The 16,862-nt window shown below is 41.3% G+C and overlaps 2 protein-coding genes across 2 annotated transcripts in view; one reads left to right on the top strand and one right to left on the bottom strand.

Moving 5' to 3' along the window:
- The window catches only part of LOC308288461 (uncharacterized protein), a gene marked incomplete at both ends in the record, with an annotated part of 59,970 nt that overhangs the window by 27,921 nt on the left and 15,187 nt on the right, over nucleotides 1-16,862 (bottom strand). The window lies entirely within an intron of this gene.
- On the top strand, nucleotides 3,590-7,609 carry LOC308287993 (very long chain fatty acid elongase 7-like; the record flags this gene model as incomplete). Its single annotated transcript, XM_080729343.1, has 6 exons — nucleotides 3,590-3,662; nucleotides 4,025-4,215; nucleotides 4,888-4,968; nucleotides 5,706-5,762; nucleotides 5,949-6,191; nucleotides 7,325-7,609. 6 exons carry the CDS (start codon nucleotides 3,590-3,592, stop codon nucleotides 7,607-7,609), a joined length of 930 nt encoding a protein of 309 aa, XP_080585469.1.

The following is a 16,862-nucleotide window of genomic DNA, read 5'->3' on the forward strand; positions in this document are numbered from 1 at the left end:
ACATCACGCCGTGCAGCAGATCTACAGAAGTAGAACATACCGCCCAGAGTGGTGGATGGTCTCCATACTTTACTCATCAAAGATTACATTTACCCACATTCGGGTTCTTGTAGCAGTTTCATGACTGAAAGTGCAGTATCGTTGTGCAGGGCCGTCACAAGGGGTAGGAAAGTGGGACTGAGTTACCAGGGCCCAAGGTGGAGGGGCCCTATAGTAACTTTAGCTATTGAAAAATAGCAGATCTACAAGCTCGCAGCGCGGCACTCGGTGCCGCGCTTTTACGACAAAAGTCGTAAAAATGTGCGCAAATCTTTGAATATGTATTTTTTAAGCGAACATTTGTAACTCAAATTTTGCTTCCGGGGAGGGGTCCCTGGAACTAAATATTTTGAGATGGGGGTCTAGCTGTGGCCAAATACATATCATGTTGGGGGTCCTTCACATGAAAACGTTTGAGCACCACCGACATAGAAACATAAGTTTCTTGCACACATTTTCACGATTTAAAAAAAATAGCAGATCTACAAGCTGGCAGCGCGGCACTCGCGACGGTGCCGCGCTGTGAGCTTGTATATCTGCTATTTTTCAATAGTTAACATTCATGGGGGGCCCGCAGTGAATCCTTGTACCCAGGGCCCAGAATTTGGTGTGACGCCCCTGCCGTTGTGTGTTAATTTGCACCCACAAACATTCCTCCATTATGATAATTGATTGTGTTCTACCCTGTGAGGCATTTAATTTTGTGTATAACTTATTTGTAAAATTCGCGAAATGTACAAATTTGAAAAATTGAAAAAGGACCCACAAATTGATATGTAGGCTATGTGGCCGCAGACCCCCATATGAAAATATGTTGCGCCAGGAACCCAGATACACGTTTTCAATAATTAAATGGCAGATCTGTAGGCCTACAAGCTCACAATGTCATGCAACATGTAGTGAGCTTGCAGATCGGCTATTTCCAAATAGCCAACGTGGTTCATGTGCTTAACAACTTTATACTACAACCACTAACAGGGCCTATAGATCAGTGGTTCCCAAACTTTTTAGCTCGTCACCCAAAAGAGAGATTAGACGTCTGTCCGGGACCCAAACTAGTGAAAACAGCAGATCTACAAGCTCACAACGCGTCGCTTTGTGCTGCATTTACTTCAACTTCTTTGTTTTCTAATTTATAGAATTTTGCTGATATTCTTCATGAAATTATGAAAAGAATAATTGAATTTGTTTTTTAATTCATGAAAAAAAATGTAATTTCTTTTTCCAAAGATATTTTGAAATAATAATAAATTAAGAGCAAAATGTAAGAAACCAAATATTAAGAGACCCATAAACATTTCTTCGTGACCCACAAATGGGTCCCGACCCAGTGCTTGCCTGCTTGGGAAACAGTGGCCTAGATGACAACCTATGCATAATTATGTAATCTGTGTCAATATTTATAAAACGGATTAAAACCTGAGGATTTGACAAGTTTATTTTACTTACACTACACTTAACTTAGCCACAGTACCCGAATCTACCACTTTGTATCTACAGTATAAACTTTTTTCAGTAAGGGGGCACCTGCCAGTTTCAGGGGTCATGGTTCCATTGATTGGACTGTTTACTGTGATACTGTCATTCACAGCTTCAGTCAGACCTGTTTTTCTGTTTTTCTCAGTCAGACCTGTTTTTGTGTCGTATGTGTCGTATGTCTTGGCTATGGAATTTATCACATGTAATGCATATTTTGCTATCTGAAAAATCTTATCTTATCTTTCAAGAAGACTATGTTTCTCATGTAATTGCTTCTACTACTACAAGCAATGGCATCCCTGGAATATACACTGTCATCTGACAAGAGTGGGGAAGGAGGAAGTTATTCTGATGTCCCTGCTTCTGTGTAGAAATAAAAAGATTATAATGATTAAATATTAGGGATGTCTGATATTGACCTTTTTACCGATAACCGATAATATCCAACTCTTAATTTCCGATAACGATATTAACCGATACCGATATATGCTAATATAATATCTAGCAGTGATTCTCAACCATTTGAATTTAAAGGACTCCCAGTTTGAAATGCATTAGGCTACAGACCCCCATTTAATGGCATTTATATATCGCTGGGACCCCAATTTATATTACAAAATCATATTAAGAGTGTACAAATGGAATGGGTCTATTTGGTTCCATTTGTACACTAAGAGTTACAGCCCTTTAAGGGTCCATTTGGTTCCATTTGTACACTCAGAGTTACAGACCCCTAAAGGGTCCATTTGGTTCCATTTGTACACTCTAGAGTTACAGACCCATAAGGGTCCATTTGGATCCATTTGTACACTCTAGAGTTACAGATGCATAAGGGTCTATTTGGTTCCATTTGTACACTAAGAGTTACAGCCCTTTAAGGGTCCATTTGGTTCCATTTGTACACTCTAGAGTTACAGACCCATAAGGGTCCATTTGGATCCATTTGTAAACTCTAAAGTTACAGACCCATAAGGGTCCATGTGGTTCCATTTGTACACTCTAAAGTTACAGACCAATAAGAGTCCATTTGGTTCCATTTGTACACTCTAGAGTTACAGACCCATAAGGGTCCATTTGGATCCATTTGTACACTCTAGAGTTACAGATGCATAAGGGTCTATTTGGTTCCATTTGTACACTAAGAGTTACAGCCCTTTAAGGGTCCATTTGGTTCCATTTGTACACTCTAGAGTTACAGACCCATAAGGGTCCATTTGGATCCATTTGTAAACTCTAAAGTTACAGACCCATAAGGGTCCATGTGGTTCCATTTGTACACTCTAAAGTTACAGACCAATAAGAGTCCATTTGGTTCCATTTGTACACTCTAGAGTTACAGACCCATAAGGGTCCATTTGGTTCCTAACTATATAACATCCCCACTTTGGGTTTTTGGCACACCCCTAACTACCATACAGTAAGAACTCCTGTGAAAAAAAAAACATAAAAAACAATCATTTTTTAATATTTTTTTTACCGATACCGATATTTTCAGATCGGCCGATAATATCGGACATCCCTATTAAATATTAATGAACAATCATGAATTCTCTGACTATTTCGCATTGTTTTAAACGTATATATATATACAGTATATTAACTAAATGTGTTTCATGATTACCCGACCGTAATCATTAAATGATTGTGCTGCATGGCTGGTGGTTTCATCTGGTTTCACCCCGATATGGTAATTAGACTACGGTGTGGGAGTGGTCACCTGTAGGTCAATGTATAAAGACAGAGCATCACAATGGTAATAATCAGTGTCAGGAGGACTGGAACGGGACTGTATAGCCACGTGAAGAGGAGAAATTGCCAGTTTCGCCACAGGTAGGTTGACCTAATTTTCCCTGAGCTATGCCTCTGGAGTCTGGACTGGAGTTTGTTTGTGTTAAGTATAACCAACATGCATTTGAATTGCATGTCATGCATGTCGACGTGCCTGTAGGTATAGAAATGTGACTGAACACCATTTCTATGGGGTTTTCCTCTTACAAAATGTGTCATTTAAAAATAATATGCAGAGTGGTAAGTTGAAATTGATCTTATCTTTTCACATCTTAGGTTAAAAATGTACAACAACTCATTCAAGACCGCAGAGCTGCTCTATGATGGCTGGCTCAATTATGCTGCTAAGTATGCTGGTAAGTTGCAAGAATTATCTATTTATAACTTTTAAGAAGAGCTTGTTTCAATTACTATTTTATAAGAGTTTAATTTACAAAAGGTACGGTATCACAGCTGTACAGAAATTAGAATAAGTGTGTGTGTGTGTGTGTGTGCGTGCGTGCGTGCGTGCGTGCGTGCGTGCGTGCATTTGTGGTAGATTATATATTTTCATAATGTCAAGTGTGTGGTGAGCTATAAACATTAAACATACAATATGTACAGTAAATGGCAACAGGCTACCTTATTTGGTATTGAGATGACCGGGAACATGGAATTTGAACAATATACAGTTGCATAAAATGAGCTTTTTCTTTTTCTCTTCTCATTGATGGCATAGACCCCAGAGTGGAGGATTGGTTTCTCATGTCTTCTGTCTGGCCTCAGGCCTTCATCGTCGCATCGTACATATTCTTTGTCACAACACTGGGGCCACGTTTGATGGAAAACCAGAAGGCCTTTGACCTCAAGAACGTTATGTTCTTCTACAACGTCGGCGTTGTGGGCTTGTCTTTATACATGATATACGAGGTAGGTTCTCTCATCATGGTGACTACCTGTAGACATGATCTGTGGACATAACTTTAATCTGAGTTCAGGGACATGCCCGGGAAAAAGAGTTGGAGAGGCCCTCATTGCGCTTCTACTCAAAGATTTGCCATTTCAGATCATGACTTAAGTGACAAGCCAATAGGCCAATTACACGAGTTATATTTCGTCATTGTCGGGTGGAAACCTTGTATGTCCAAAACCATTTCAAAAATGATTTAAACTAGTGAAAACAGCCGATCTACAAGCACACAACGCCTCGCACCGCGAGGCGTTGTGTGCTTGTAGATCTGCTGTTTTCACTACTTTTGTGCGACAGCCTTGTATGGTGAAGCAAGGCTTTGCTTTGCGAAAAAAAGTACAAATTTGAAACTTAGAGATACGAGGTTTCTGCCCGACAGTGACGATTTACTTTGTTGGCCGCCCAGCCCCCAAAATGGAACGAAGGCCGACATTTTGTTTTTATTTTTGTCCTAATGGTCGGCCTGAACCGGCCGGAAATGAACCGGCCGTTCGGGAGTTGTCCCGCTTTTCCCAATGGCCAGCACGTCCCTGTCTAAGTTCCCAGAAGTCTTCGCCAGCTCTCGCATATCAAACGGGAGGGGGCGAGAATAGGGTTCATGTGGTTAACTGCTTCCCCTTTGTGTTTCCTAGTTTCTCATGTCAGGGTGGGCCAAAGGCTACTCGTTCCGTTGTGAGATTGTGGACTACTCCGACTCGCCTCTGGCACTCAGGGTAAGTGACAAATTAGAACCTGATATTTACAAATCTCCAATAATAGTTTAGTTCCGTTAGCAGCCGAGCTTAATGGTGGTAGGGGTTCTAGCATGCAGACCAACAGACAGATGGCCAGGTAGACGGGCAGGCCATTGGGTGAACTCAGATGAAGATAGTTACCGGTATTTGACAAACAGGTTTGACAGGTTTAATCCAGTGGTTCCCAAACTTTTTAGCCCGTGACCCAAAATAGAAATTAGACATTTGCCATTTGTAGATTGGCTATCTTCACTACTTAATTATTAAGGTTGGTACTTTAACTGATTAACTGCGATTAATTAATTACAGAAAATTAACACAATAAAAAAAAAATACGCGTTTTAATCGCACTTAGTTTTTGCACCACAGAACCTTCAGTTTCGGGCATACCGATCATAGTGATGCACCACCAACCAAGAAGAGACAACAAACGCAAAGGGAGAAGTAGCCGATCAGAGCGCTTTGCTTGGCCCAGTGGATGCGAAATTTAGATTTGATTCACTCGTACAACAAAATGTGTTTTACTTGAAAAAAATGCTTCTCGGGTCAAATATTTATATGCGGTTAAACATGCGATTAATTTCGATTAATTAATTACAAAGCCTCTGATTAATTAGATCAATGTTTTAATTGAGTCCCTGCCCTATTAATTATGTATATATTTTTAATAGATTTGTTTTTAAAATATATTTTTTTGTTTTTGTTCCATTTTACAGATGGTGGGGGCCTGCTGGCTGTACTGGTTCTCAAAGTTAATTGAAATGCTAGACACGGTAAGCACTTTACTAACCACACTTTGGGAAACATTCTTTGGGAAACGGTGAACTAAGAGATATTGTTCTCTTCTCTTGCGTTTTGTCTTTTGTGCTAAAAAACCCCATCAAGTATTCAAGTGTGCATGCAAAGCACTTTATTCCACAATCTGCATTAACCACGTCTCTCTCCCCTCTCTTCATCAGGTCTTCTTTGTTCTCCGTAAAAAGAACAAGCAGGTGTCGTTCCTCCATGTCTATCACCATTCCATCATGCCGTTCACCTGGTGGTTTGGGACCAAGTTTGCCCCCGGTGGCCAGGGAACCTTCCATGCCATAGTCAACTGTTCTATTCACGTCATGATGTACTCATACTATGCTCTGGCTGCCCTGGGACCCGCCTACCAGAAGTACCTGTGGTGGAAGAAGTATATGACCTCTATCCAACTGGTAGGTGGCACCAGATTTTTTTATTTTTATTTATTTCTGCCTCCTGTTAGTATCTTTGTTCAGGCCTAGAATTGTTGAATGCTTTAACCAGTGGAAAAATAGCAGATATACAAGCTCACAGCGCGGCACCGAGTGCCGCGCTGCGAGCTTGTAGATCTGCTATTTTTGAAAAAAGTCGTGAAAATGTGTGCAAATCTTTGAGTATTTTCAAAGCGAACGTTTGTAACTCAAATTTCGCTTCTGGGTGGTCCCTGGAACTAGATATTTTGAAATGGGGGTCCGTGGCCAAATACATATCATTTTGGGGGTCCTTCACATGAAAAGGTTTGAGCACCACTGACATGGTAGTCTCTCAAGAACAGACTAACTGAGCTCCAGTTAAGTGAAAAGGACCTTTTCTTTGACGATGGCTGGCCAGATTGCTTACATAGAAACATAGGTTTTTCAAAAAAACTTTGGAAGGATTCAAAAGACACTTATAGAATCGGGTCAAAATTCTAATTTTCACGATTTTTCAAAAATAGCAGATCTACAAGCTCGCAGCGCGGCACTCGGTGCCGCGCTGTGAGCTTGTATATCTGCTATTTTTTTATATGTAAAGCATAAAATATTGCGTCATATTGTGTTCAGGCCTAAATGGGTTAAGACCGGGAAAGCCTAAGTGTCAATTTAGATTTGAGCTAAAAAGCGAATTCAAACATTCAAACATTTACAAGTGCCGTGCTATGAGCTTGTAGATCTGCTATCTTTTTAAATTGTAATTTATTTTGTGCAAATCTTTGAATATAGTTTTTAAGCAAAGTCTTTGCTTTTGGGTGTCCCTGGAAAAAAAACATTTTCAGACAGGGGTCAAAATCAATTTTTGGGGGTCCTTGACATGAAAAAGTTTGAGCACCACTTAGCATATTTTTCAGAAAACTGTATTTGTTGAATATGCCTCATGTCTTAAAGGAATAACGATATAGTTCACCCCCAAAATGACTTTTTCTATCGTTTACTCACAAGTTTGTGTCTCCATCCGGAATCAATGGGGTGTGAACTATTAATGGGTTAAGTGGACGTCAATATGTTTTACAGAAGACAAAATTCCTCGAAACATGTATCTCTAAACAAAACGTTCTTCCTTTACCCAGGTCCAGTTTGTGATGGTGTTCATCCACATTGTCCAGATCTTCTTCATGGAGGACTGTGCGATTTGGACCCGTCCTGAACAGTTCCGCATATTCCTGTACCTCATTGCACTCTATGCTGCGTCGTTCATGATCCTCTTCACCAACTTCTACTTCCATGCATACATCAAAGGCAAGGGGCTTCCCAAGCATCCCCTGCATGCTTGTTGTCTTCAAGATGACAAAAGCATTCACGGCAATGCGAGGGGCCACAGCCAACGCATGCCTAATAAGGTCAAGGAAGATTAAAAAACTACATACTGTACAAGGATTCCTTTATAACAGTGGTTCTCAAACCTTTTAATTTCAATTTTAAGTTTTAAGTATGGAACTAGATGAACCCATAAAGGTCCATTACAGACCTGTAAGGGTCCACTAAAACCTTTCACTGGACTGGTGCCATGCTGACTACCTCTGTCCTCCTGTGTACAGTTGACTCTTTCAAAAACACCCCATGCCAGGCTATGGTTCTTGGACTTCAAAATGTAAAGTGAAGGAAATATGAATTTGGGCTATAATGAAAGCGTTTGATAGAAAGGGGCCCTAGCAAGACAGTGGAAATTCAAGCTTGTTCGAAGAATGACACTTGATGCCATAATATCATATTTTGTCTCTAGTTATGAATGTATTTATACTGTTTTATTTATTTACATTGTTTGTTTATTCTCCCTTTTTACAACTGTATTATTTTATCGCCATAATGTTGAGGCTCTTTTGAAAACTTGTTCCTGAAAGAGCTGGTGATGGCATGCTGTTTTGTAGCTACAAATATGACGATTTTAAAGTGAAGCCACTGCTTCTGTATGATTGCAGAAAAAGTAGTGTTCATCTGTGTTATACAATTGTATGACTTTTCATATTTAAATAAATGATGTAAACATATAGTCCAGTCACTCCAGTGTCTATTACTAATGCATAACCACTGATGAAAACTATTAACATTTAGTGAATTAAAGTCAGCACTTCAGAAATAGGCCTATTAGTAGCCTATAGACTTTTAACAGCACACCAAAATCCCTCTAGAGTTCTCCAAAACAAATGCTTTGCAATTCAGCCTTCCCCACGAATAATGTACTGTATGTACAGAAGCTTGAATGACAAACTCCACACACTGGCAGCCTACAGTAGGTGCCAGCCTTGGTGTTATACCGAAATTAGTTATGTGAACCATAATCTCGGATGTGGTTTCAGCCAGGTGTGAGGTTTGGCATGGCATGATGTTGTAAGATAGATCTTTAACCCATACAAATATTCTCACTTTCGCACTTGACAGCAAAGTTAATGTTATGCCAAATATAGCCTCGGAAACCGAAGCTTTTATTTTGGCGATAGGAAGAAAAATAAAAGCCTGGGGTAACCTGCTGCAATTTCTGGCATAGGAAGTGGGAGGCGGGCCATGGCACAGATCGTGAACCAATAGGATCCACCGGCTGTTTTCAGCCGGTGAATCTGCCCCCTCTATAGACCAAAATCAACCTGTGTTAGGGAAGGCTATGCCAAATATGACAACTGCTATTGGTGGCGTCACCAATTTCAGTGTAACACTCAAGAAGTGGGTGGTTCGAGTGACGCTCTGGCGACGCTAGATGCTGCTCACCTCGCCAGCGTGGGTCCTCTGTCCAATCACGGCGCTTCTCCTTTGTACTGCTGGAATTTATTTTAGTTTTAGTTTATTGTTGATGCGTGTTGCTGTGGGAACCTGAGGTTTACGATGCAAACTTCAATATGAATGCTTATGGATATTTGTGTTCTCAGCCCTGACCACCAGGTTTAGACGTTTTTGTTCCCATTGACGGTTTCTTTTAATAGCCGATAATGGACGGGAGAAAGGTTGGACCTGGCCCATACAGAGCAACAAAGCTGGTAACTTGAAATGATATGGCTGCATACTAGAACCGGTATATTTCACTTATAATATTTCTACAATACATTATGATATTTGGCAGCTTGTACGAGCCTAGGGGCTCTATTTTCGTCCATGCCTTACCCTTTATACCTACACGTTATTGCCATTTTTTACTATTTAGAAAAACACTTTTGAATATTTCAAATAGCTGATCTACAAGTTCCCGTCTTCTAAATAGTAAAAAAAAAGGCAAAGAGAGGGATAAGAGGTAAGCCATGGACGAAAATATAGCTTTAAATCTCTCCACTAGGCCTGATAGCTATAGTTTATTTATGGTTCAGCTTGTCCTTGAAGCAGCCACAGTATACTGTAACTATGATCTCTGCGCCCTGCAGAACCACTGACCTGAGTGTTATTGTACTTTCACCATTCACCACCTAGAACAGGGGTTCCCAAACGTTTTTTTGTCTCAGGGCACCCCATAAATATTGTTTTAATACGAGGCACCCCTACATTATAATGTTAACTCCCAGCAACTTATATTTATAGCCTAACATCGTTGTCGGGTGGAAACGGGTCCAAACCCGTTCGTTTTGTATTCATCATCTATAAAACAGCAGATCTACAAGCACACAAAGCCTCGCATCGCGAGGCGTTGTATGCTTGTAGATCAGCTGTTTTCACTAGTTTTGTTGACAGAGTTTTCTGCCTGACAGTAATGATATTTTAGTGATTATGTTGCGAGGAAAACGTTGAGATAATAGCCATTTTGGCTGTACTTCAAGTTTAAAATGATACTAAATATTTTTTCAAGTGTCCAAATAAATTCCAAATATTATCAAATGATCTTGCGGCACCCCTGGACTGCCGTCGCGGCATTGTCTGAAGGAAGCCAAACCAAAATAGGTTTTACTCTTATGTACCTGTACAAAAGATCTAACAATAAAGTACAACCTTGAGACCTTGAGACCCTAAAGGAACTTTACAGTAACTTTTCCTTTGCTCTATCTTTGCCCTCATTTCATAGTCCATAACCTATGAATTATGCAATGTTTGAGACTCTGGAATGTGGCTATCCACAGAGAACATCCAAACATAAACACAACACACCGTGCCTAAAACAACAAGCGAGACCAAAACAGCAAGCAAGAGAAGTCCAAGAGGACTATCCAGGACGCCTGGATTTGGAGCGTGCTCACTTGCTCCAGCCAAAGCAGGAGTTCCCCTGGGGCCTTTCATCGAACGCTTCCATTTAGGCATCTTACAATCCAGACATGCTGCCTTAGTCTTGGTTTTATAACACTCATTTCGGAATCTCTGGGCTCCCAGATTGCTATTTTCTTGACTTCTTCATAGATATTTATTGACTTTTGCTTTATTCACTGACCATGCTCAGTGTATATTATAGACTGCACACACACACACACACACACACACACACACACACACACACACACACACACACACACACACTCGCGGGCACACACACACACACACACACACACACACACACACACGCACACACACACACACACACACACACACACACACACACACACACACACACACACACACACACACATGCCTTTTGAAGCACCTCTACACCATCCGGCTTCACTCCATTTATTCCTCCACACAAACCTGAGCTGGATACTGATGAATGTCCTTCAGATAGACTAAGACAGTATGCACACGCACGCACTCATGCACGCGCACACACACGCACACACACACACACACACACACACACACACACTATGGGAGATCTTCTAATTCTGTCTCAATTTCCATTCTAGGCAGCAGCCAGTGACCTTGGGAGTGAACTTTATCCCTACATTAAGTTCTGCTGCCTTTGCCATGAAACTCTATGCTAATAGTGGCTCTTATTGGTTTTCTATCTCCATTACCTGCTTGTGTTCTCTGCATTCTCCAGATGTATTGTGCTGAACATGTTCTGTCCCTGCATCTCCCTGGTTTCATGTATCATTTTTAACCTCCTTTCTATTTTCCTCTTTCCCAGTATCTATCAGTACAATCGCGGTTTTAATTTATCCTTCTGTAACTCTAAGAGAGTACAAATGGAACCAAATGAATCCTCACTAACTTCCTTTACTGTAAAACCGCTCTGAAAAACCACTAACAGGCGGCTGCCACTCGAAACTGGTAACAATAAACCTAGCCTAACCTTACCCTACCCCTGACCTTTAAATACCTTTTATACCTTTTAACTGTTTTTCTGATGATCTTCTGCATAGTACAGTGTTTTATTAAAACAAAGGGTCTCAATGTAAACAAGCCTCAGCTTATCCTTTTAGTTGACCTTGTACCAGTGAACTGAACTGTGACGGCCGGACTACACCAGAAAACGTGCGCGTATGCGTGCGCTGTCTGTGTGTGTGCGAAAAGCCCCTGGCTACACCAAGGAGGGGGTATATGTGCGGGAGACCAGATAGTCTGTGTACAAAACGCATACGCGTATGTAAAAAATAGAATCGTTCCTATTTTTACACCATGCGTATCCGTGGTTCGCGCTATCCGTGAGCCTGGTGTAGCCGGCTGAATTGATATACATTGGATCTATCCAAAACGTGCATACGCACGCACGCCCCGCATACGCACTGACGCGCGCAAAACGGCTTGGTGTAGCCCGGCCGTCTTAAAACTGTACCTTTTCCTATGCAAACTTCTAATAAATACTTCAATCAATCAATCATACCTTTGCGTGTCAATTTAGTTACAATTGTACACTCTTAAGGTAACCACTCTTAAACCCTATGCTTCATTGTCCAGGGTATCCCAGGGGTCAATACTAGCCAATATTCTCTCTACACCTAAATCTTTGTGATGGGTTGTGAGCTTGTAGATCTGCTATTCTTGATGAATGTTCGCCTATTATGACAAGCAGATTAGGAAAGCTATAGGTTCTTGTGGTTAATAAACACTGTATTTGAAGACAGAGATGGATGAAAGGAGCCACATGTTGCCCCAGTCTGAGATTGACTCAGCAAATGTCAGTGCTGTCCATCCAAGCTGAACCACATGCAGCACTGTTGGGCTTTTATTTAAAAAGAATTGATTGGCAGCTTACTATTTGCATTATCTACATAATATGTACGTTCCCTTTGTTCTTTCTGTCTGTGGAAGGAGCTGTCTTTTTCAAATAGTCCAAAGTGGAAGAGTGATGGATGATGCCTCAAAGAGGCAGCAGACAAGCTGTCTTCATATTAATGTATGTCCAGACAAACCCAAACGCAGGCGCTCGCACACACAAATTCTGTTGTAGATATAGAGCCCTGCTTCTTGTTTTGTTTACTATTTTATTTTAACCTGACCCCATTATAGCCAGACCTCTCTGTTATTTCACTGTAAGTGATTAAATGGCTTACTGTGACTTAAAATACTTTCAGGAAAATATCAGGACAATTATAGCTCAGTTTATGACTAAGCAAGCAGACATGGGTGGGGGCCGGGGGGGAGCCACTGTGGCCGGACAGAACAGAGAGGACTGGAAGGATTAATTACAGCCAGCAGCTTCAGCCCACCTTTCAGCTTTGCATTTAAAGTCCATTCTAATAAGGACAGTTTGAGGTCGCCAGGGTCCTTGTAAGCAGAGATGTGCTGATATCCCTGATATCCTCCTGCTGCTTCCTGAGAGGCAGAGGCACATGGATGGATGAGGTGCACATGTGTGAGAGGGGCAACAATCCATGTCAGTCACTCACCCTACTACTGTCTATCTAATGTGGCTAAATATCAGAAGGAGTCCACAACGTGCAACAAAGTATTAATCAAGATTTACTCCACCAATGATTGAATGACTCATACAGAATCATGAGCACAAATACAAAGAGTGCCCATATGTGCACACCTCCACACGCACGTGACACACTGGGCGAGAGCTAGGGCGCTTTGGCATGGGATCAACTTTGACCAAAGACAAAATCACAGACCTGGTTGGTTGTTTGAGTTGGCCAGAATGTGGCTTGAGACTGACACACTATGTCCATATATGGACATCTGACATCATAGACCACATGAGACTGCCACAATATGTCCATATATGGGTATTCCCCAAAGACCACACAAGACTGACACAATCTGTCCAAAATATGGGCATTCCCAGATGATGCCCTGCTACATTAATATAATCGCTTTTATGCCCAGATATGGAGATCCCTGATGTCATCAACATTAAGCCTTATGTGGTCTATGATGTCAGACATTTATGATGTCAGATGCCCACATATGGACATATTGTGTCAGTCTCATGTGGTCTATGACGTCACACATCTATGATGTCCAGGCCAGGATTAACAGTGCCCAGGGGCCCTCTGAGGGCCCCTGGGCACTGAAGCTCCAAGGGCCCCCCTCTATGTACGCGCTACAGGGCTCCAGACTGTTTTCAGCATTTTAAAAAGTAGCTTAACGATATCAGCAGCCAGTGAACACACTTAAGACAATAACAGTCTGAGTTAAGAAATAGAGGCAGTGTGGCCTCTGACAATCAAAAACCAATAACAATGTAATATTATAGTACCATTATCCATCATATCCTTCCCCCAGAAATGCAGCCGAGCGCTGGTGGTACATTGTACTATAAACAATCGCACTATAGCAGCAGCATTCTCAACAATAAAACACAAAAAATCAGGGGTTGGGGGCATCATTTAATGTATTTAATTCGGATTAGCAACTAAACAACTAAATGGCTGGGGGTTTTCTTTCTTTTTTCTTTTTTTTAATTTTTTTTTGCCACCCTGGAGGGCCCCCTGATGCCAAGGGCCCCTGGGCACGTGCCCAAAGTGCCCATATTGTAGATCCAGCCCTGATGATGTCAGACATCACCATAGGAGCATGAGGTGTGACAGACAGACGGACATGAGCTGCAAGTTTTCATACTAAATAGCAACGTACAGTCACAATAAACACCTGGATGGCTTGGTTCGAGGTTTAAAATAATTGAAACAAGAAAGTTGCGATTCTGGGAAATTTCAACTGGGCTGCACTAGCTGTGCATATATACAAATGTTTGAATGAAATTTCTCTCTTAGTTTAACACTTTAAAGCAGGTGTTCCCAAACCTTTTCATGTGAGACCCAAAAGCTGAAAGTCTCTCCCAAACTTAAATACATTAATTAACCATATAAGTCTTTTTTAATAATGATGAAAATAGCCGATCTTGCAGATCGCCTATTTTCTTTCTCCTAACAAATTTCTTCTTTGGAAGAATTTAACACTGATTTAAAAGGGTGCAACAGCTGAACTAGTTCTTTATGATGTGGGAATTATTGAGGAGTGAATGCATGAATGTGTGTGTGTGTGTGTGTGTGTGTGTGTGTGTGTGTGTGTGTGCGTGCCTGCGTGTGTGCGTGCGTGCGTGCGTGCGTGCGTGTGTGTGTGTGCGCGCGCACATGTGTGTGTGCACGCGGTTGTACATGTTAGATTATCTGTGTAGGAAGGAAGATCCATGGATGTGCCTCCATGCAGGGGTGGAGAGTGATACAGAGGGAATAAATAAAGGGGAACACACACTGGCTGAAACCCATAAAGAGCTAGCCCTGAAAGACCATAACAGCCCTGTAACTAAAGAGTGTACAAATGGAACGAAATGGACCTGTTATTGCAAATAAAACATTTGAGAACCACTAGAAATAATGGACTCATAATGTGCCATAGTGTCCTAGTAAATCAGTATCATACATATGAGAAAACCTGAAGACTTGACATTCAGTGTTTGGTTCTTATGACCCAAAAAATTATAATGGTGTTTAAAAAAGAAAATCTAAAATTTTACATCAACTGGATCCCAGAAATGTGGTCCTGAAACGGCAGCCTCCTGTACTGCCCTTTATGCCGAGATCATGTTAAATGGAGCAGAACATAATGGTCAATGTAATGACCAGAACACACTGGACATTTGTTTTGGACACGGCGGTGAACACAACCACATGCAGAGCAGAGAGAAAGAATGAGTAATTGAGGTTTGCACAGCTTCCCTTAGATCTCTGGCAAAGAAGACATTGTAGGGAGGCATTACAACAGAGCTGCTTAAACCATTGATCTTTTTGGTGCTGCGAGTTATGCTAGAACAAAAGTAAACATTACACCGTGCAGCCAACATTCCCTTACCTCTTCCTTAAAAATGAGAGAGAAAATGAAGCTCAGTATAGAATAATGAGAAAAGGTTGCTCTACTGCGCAATAAATGAATATTCATTATGCTTTGCGGGTCCATTTGTATACTTGTTGAGTTAAATTAACACATAAATTGACTGTGTACAGACTTTTTCTCCTGATTTGCTCCTACAGCATGTCATGATGACATTTTAACACACACACACACACACACACACACACACACACACACACACACACACACACACACACACACACACACACACACACACACACACACACACACACACACACACACACAACACAACACAACACAACACAACACAACACAACACAACACAACACAATGGCCTCTGAGAATCAGTGTGGGGCACCTGAGCTTCTGTAACCAGGCCACAGAGTACAGTGAGCGTTTGTATCAGTGCACTGGAGCACAGAGAGAGAGCGAGGCTGCAGCGAGGGCAGCAGCTGGACCATGAACAAACACCCCCCTACCCTATATCCCTAATGCCGCAGCTGGGCCTCACAGGCCTACAGGGGACCTGTAACAGCCTGGAACCGCAAACCAAAAACGATGACAAAACCCATATGTTGTCAGGGTCGTGCTGGAACAAAACACCCAGGGGGGAGACACGTGCGGGAATGACAGCGGAGTGAAAGAAATAATAATGTGTGTGCTTGTGCGTGTGCGTGCATGTGCACGACACGTGTGTGTGTATGCGTTAAGGGTAGAGGTGTTTGAGGGAGGGGGAAGGGTTAGAGGCAGGTTGTTGGTGCTGACATGGATTAGATCAGTGTCAGGTCGAGAACTAAAAGAGAAATTAGACCGTTTGCACAGGACCCAAACTACTTCCTAAACATTTGTTTTAAAATGTATGGAATTTCTTAGATATTTATTAATGAAATCACTTGCATTTTTATTATTCATGAAAATCTGAATTAAAAACTAAATGTAGGAAACAAGAATTAAGGGACCCATAAAAATGTGTCAATGACCCAGATGGGTCCCGACCCAGTGTTAGGGAATCAGTGGATTAGATGGTTGAATTAACTTGAATATCATAGAATGGCGTCAGGTGTCTGACTACTTGGGGGTGAGAATATGTTGAATGAGTACATAGTGAAATTGATGAATACAGAATACATCGATTTCAAGTAGGCATTAAACTCCCACCACTAACCCTAACTACATTAAAGCAGTATGTGTATGTACACATTGTACATTTTACATTGGTGCAGTGAACCCTGGAGTGGACGAAGCTGGATGAAATGGCTGCTTCAAAAATAATAGAACTGACATTCAAATATTCCAACGATCATAACTTGGATCACTATTTCAAGTTTCACTCCTTTAAAAAAGGAGAAAAATAAATGGAAACGTTGCTGCCAAGGACTTAAAAAATATTAGTCATGACTTCAAAAGCTACTTTACAATACTTGACATAATGGGACTCAGTTGTGTTTTGGAAAGTGATTTACAATAGACCTAAATTGTATAGAGAACGTTTTGTGATTGTCCAGT

Source organism: Nannobrachium achirus (genome assembly GCF_963921795.1).
Source record: "Nannobrachium achirus genome assembly, chromosome: 7".
Taxonomy (NCBI): Eukaryota; Metazoa; Chordata; class Actinopteri; order Myctophiformes; family Myctophidae; genus Nannobrachium; species Nannobrachium achirus.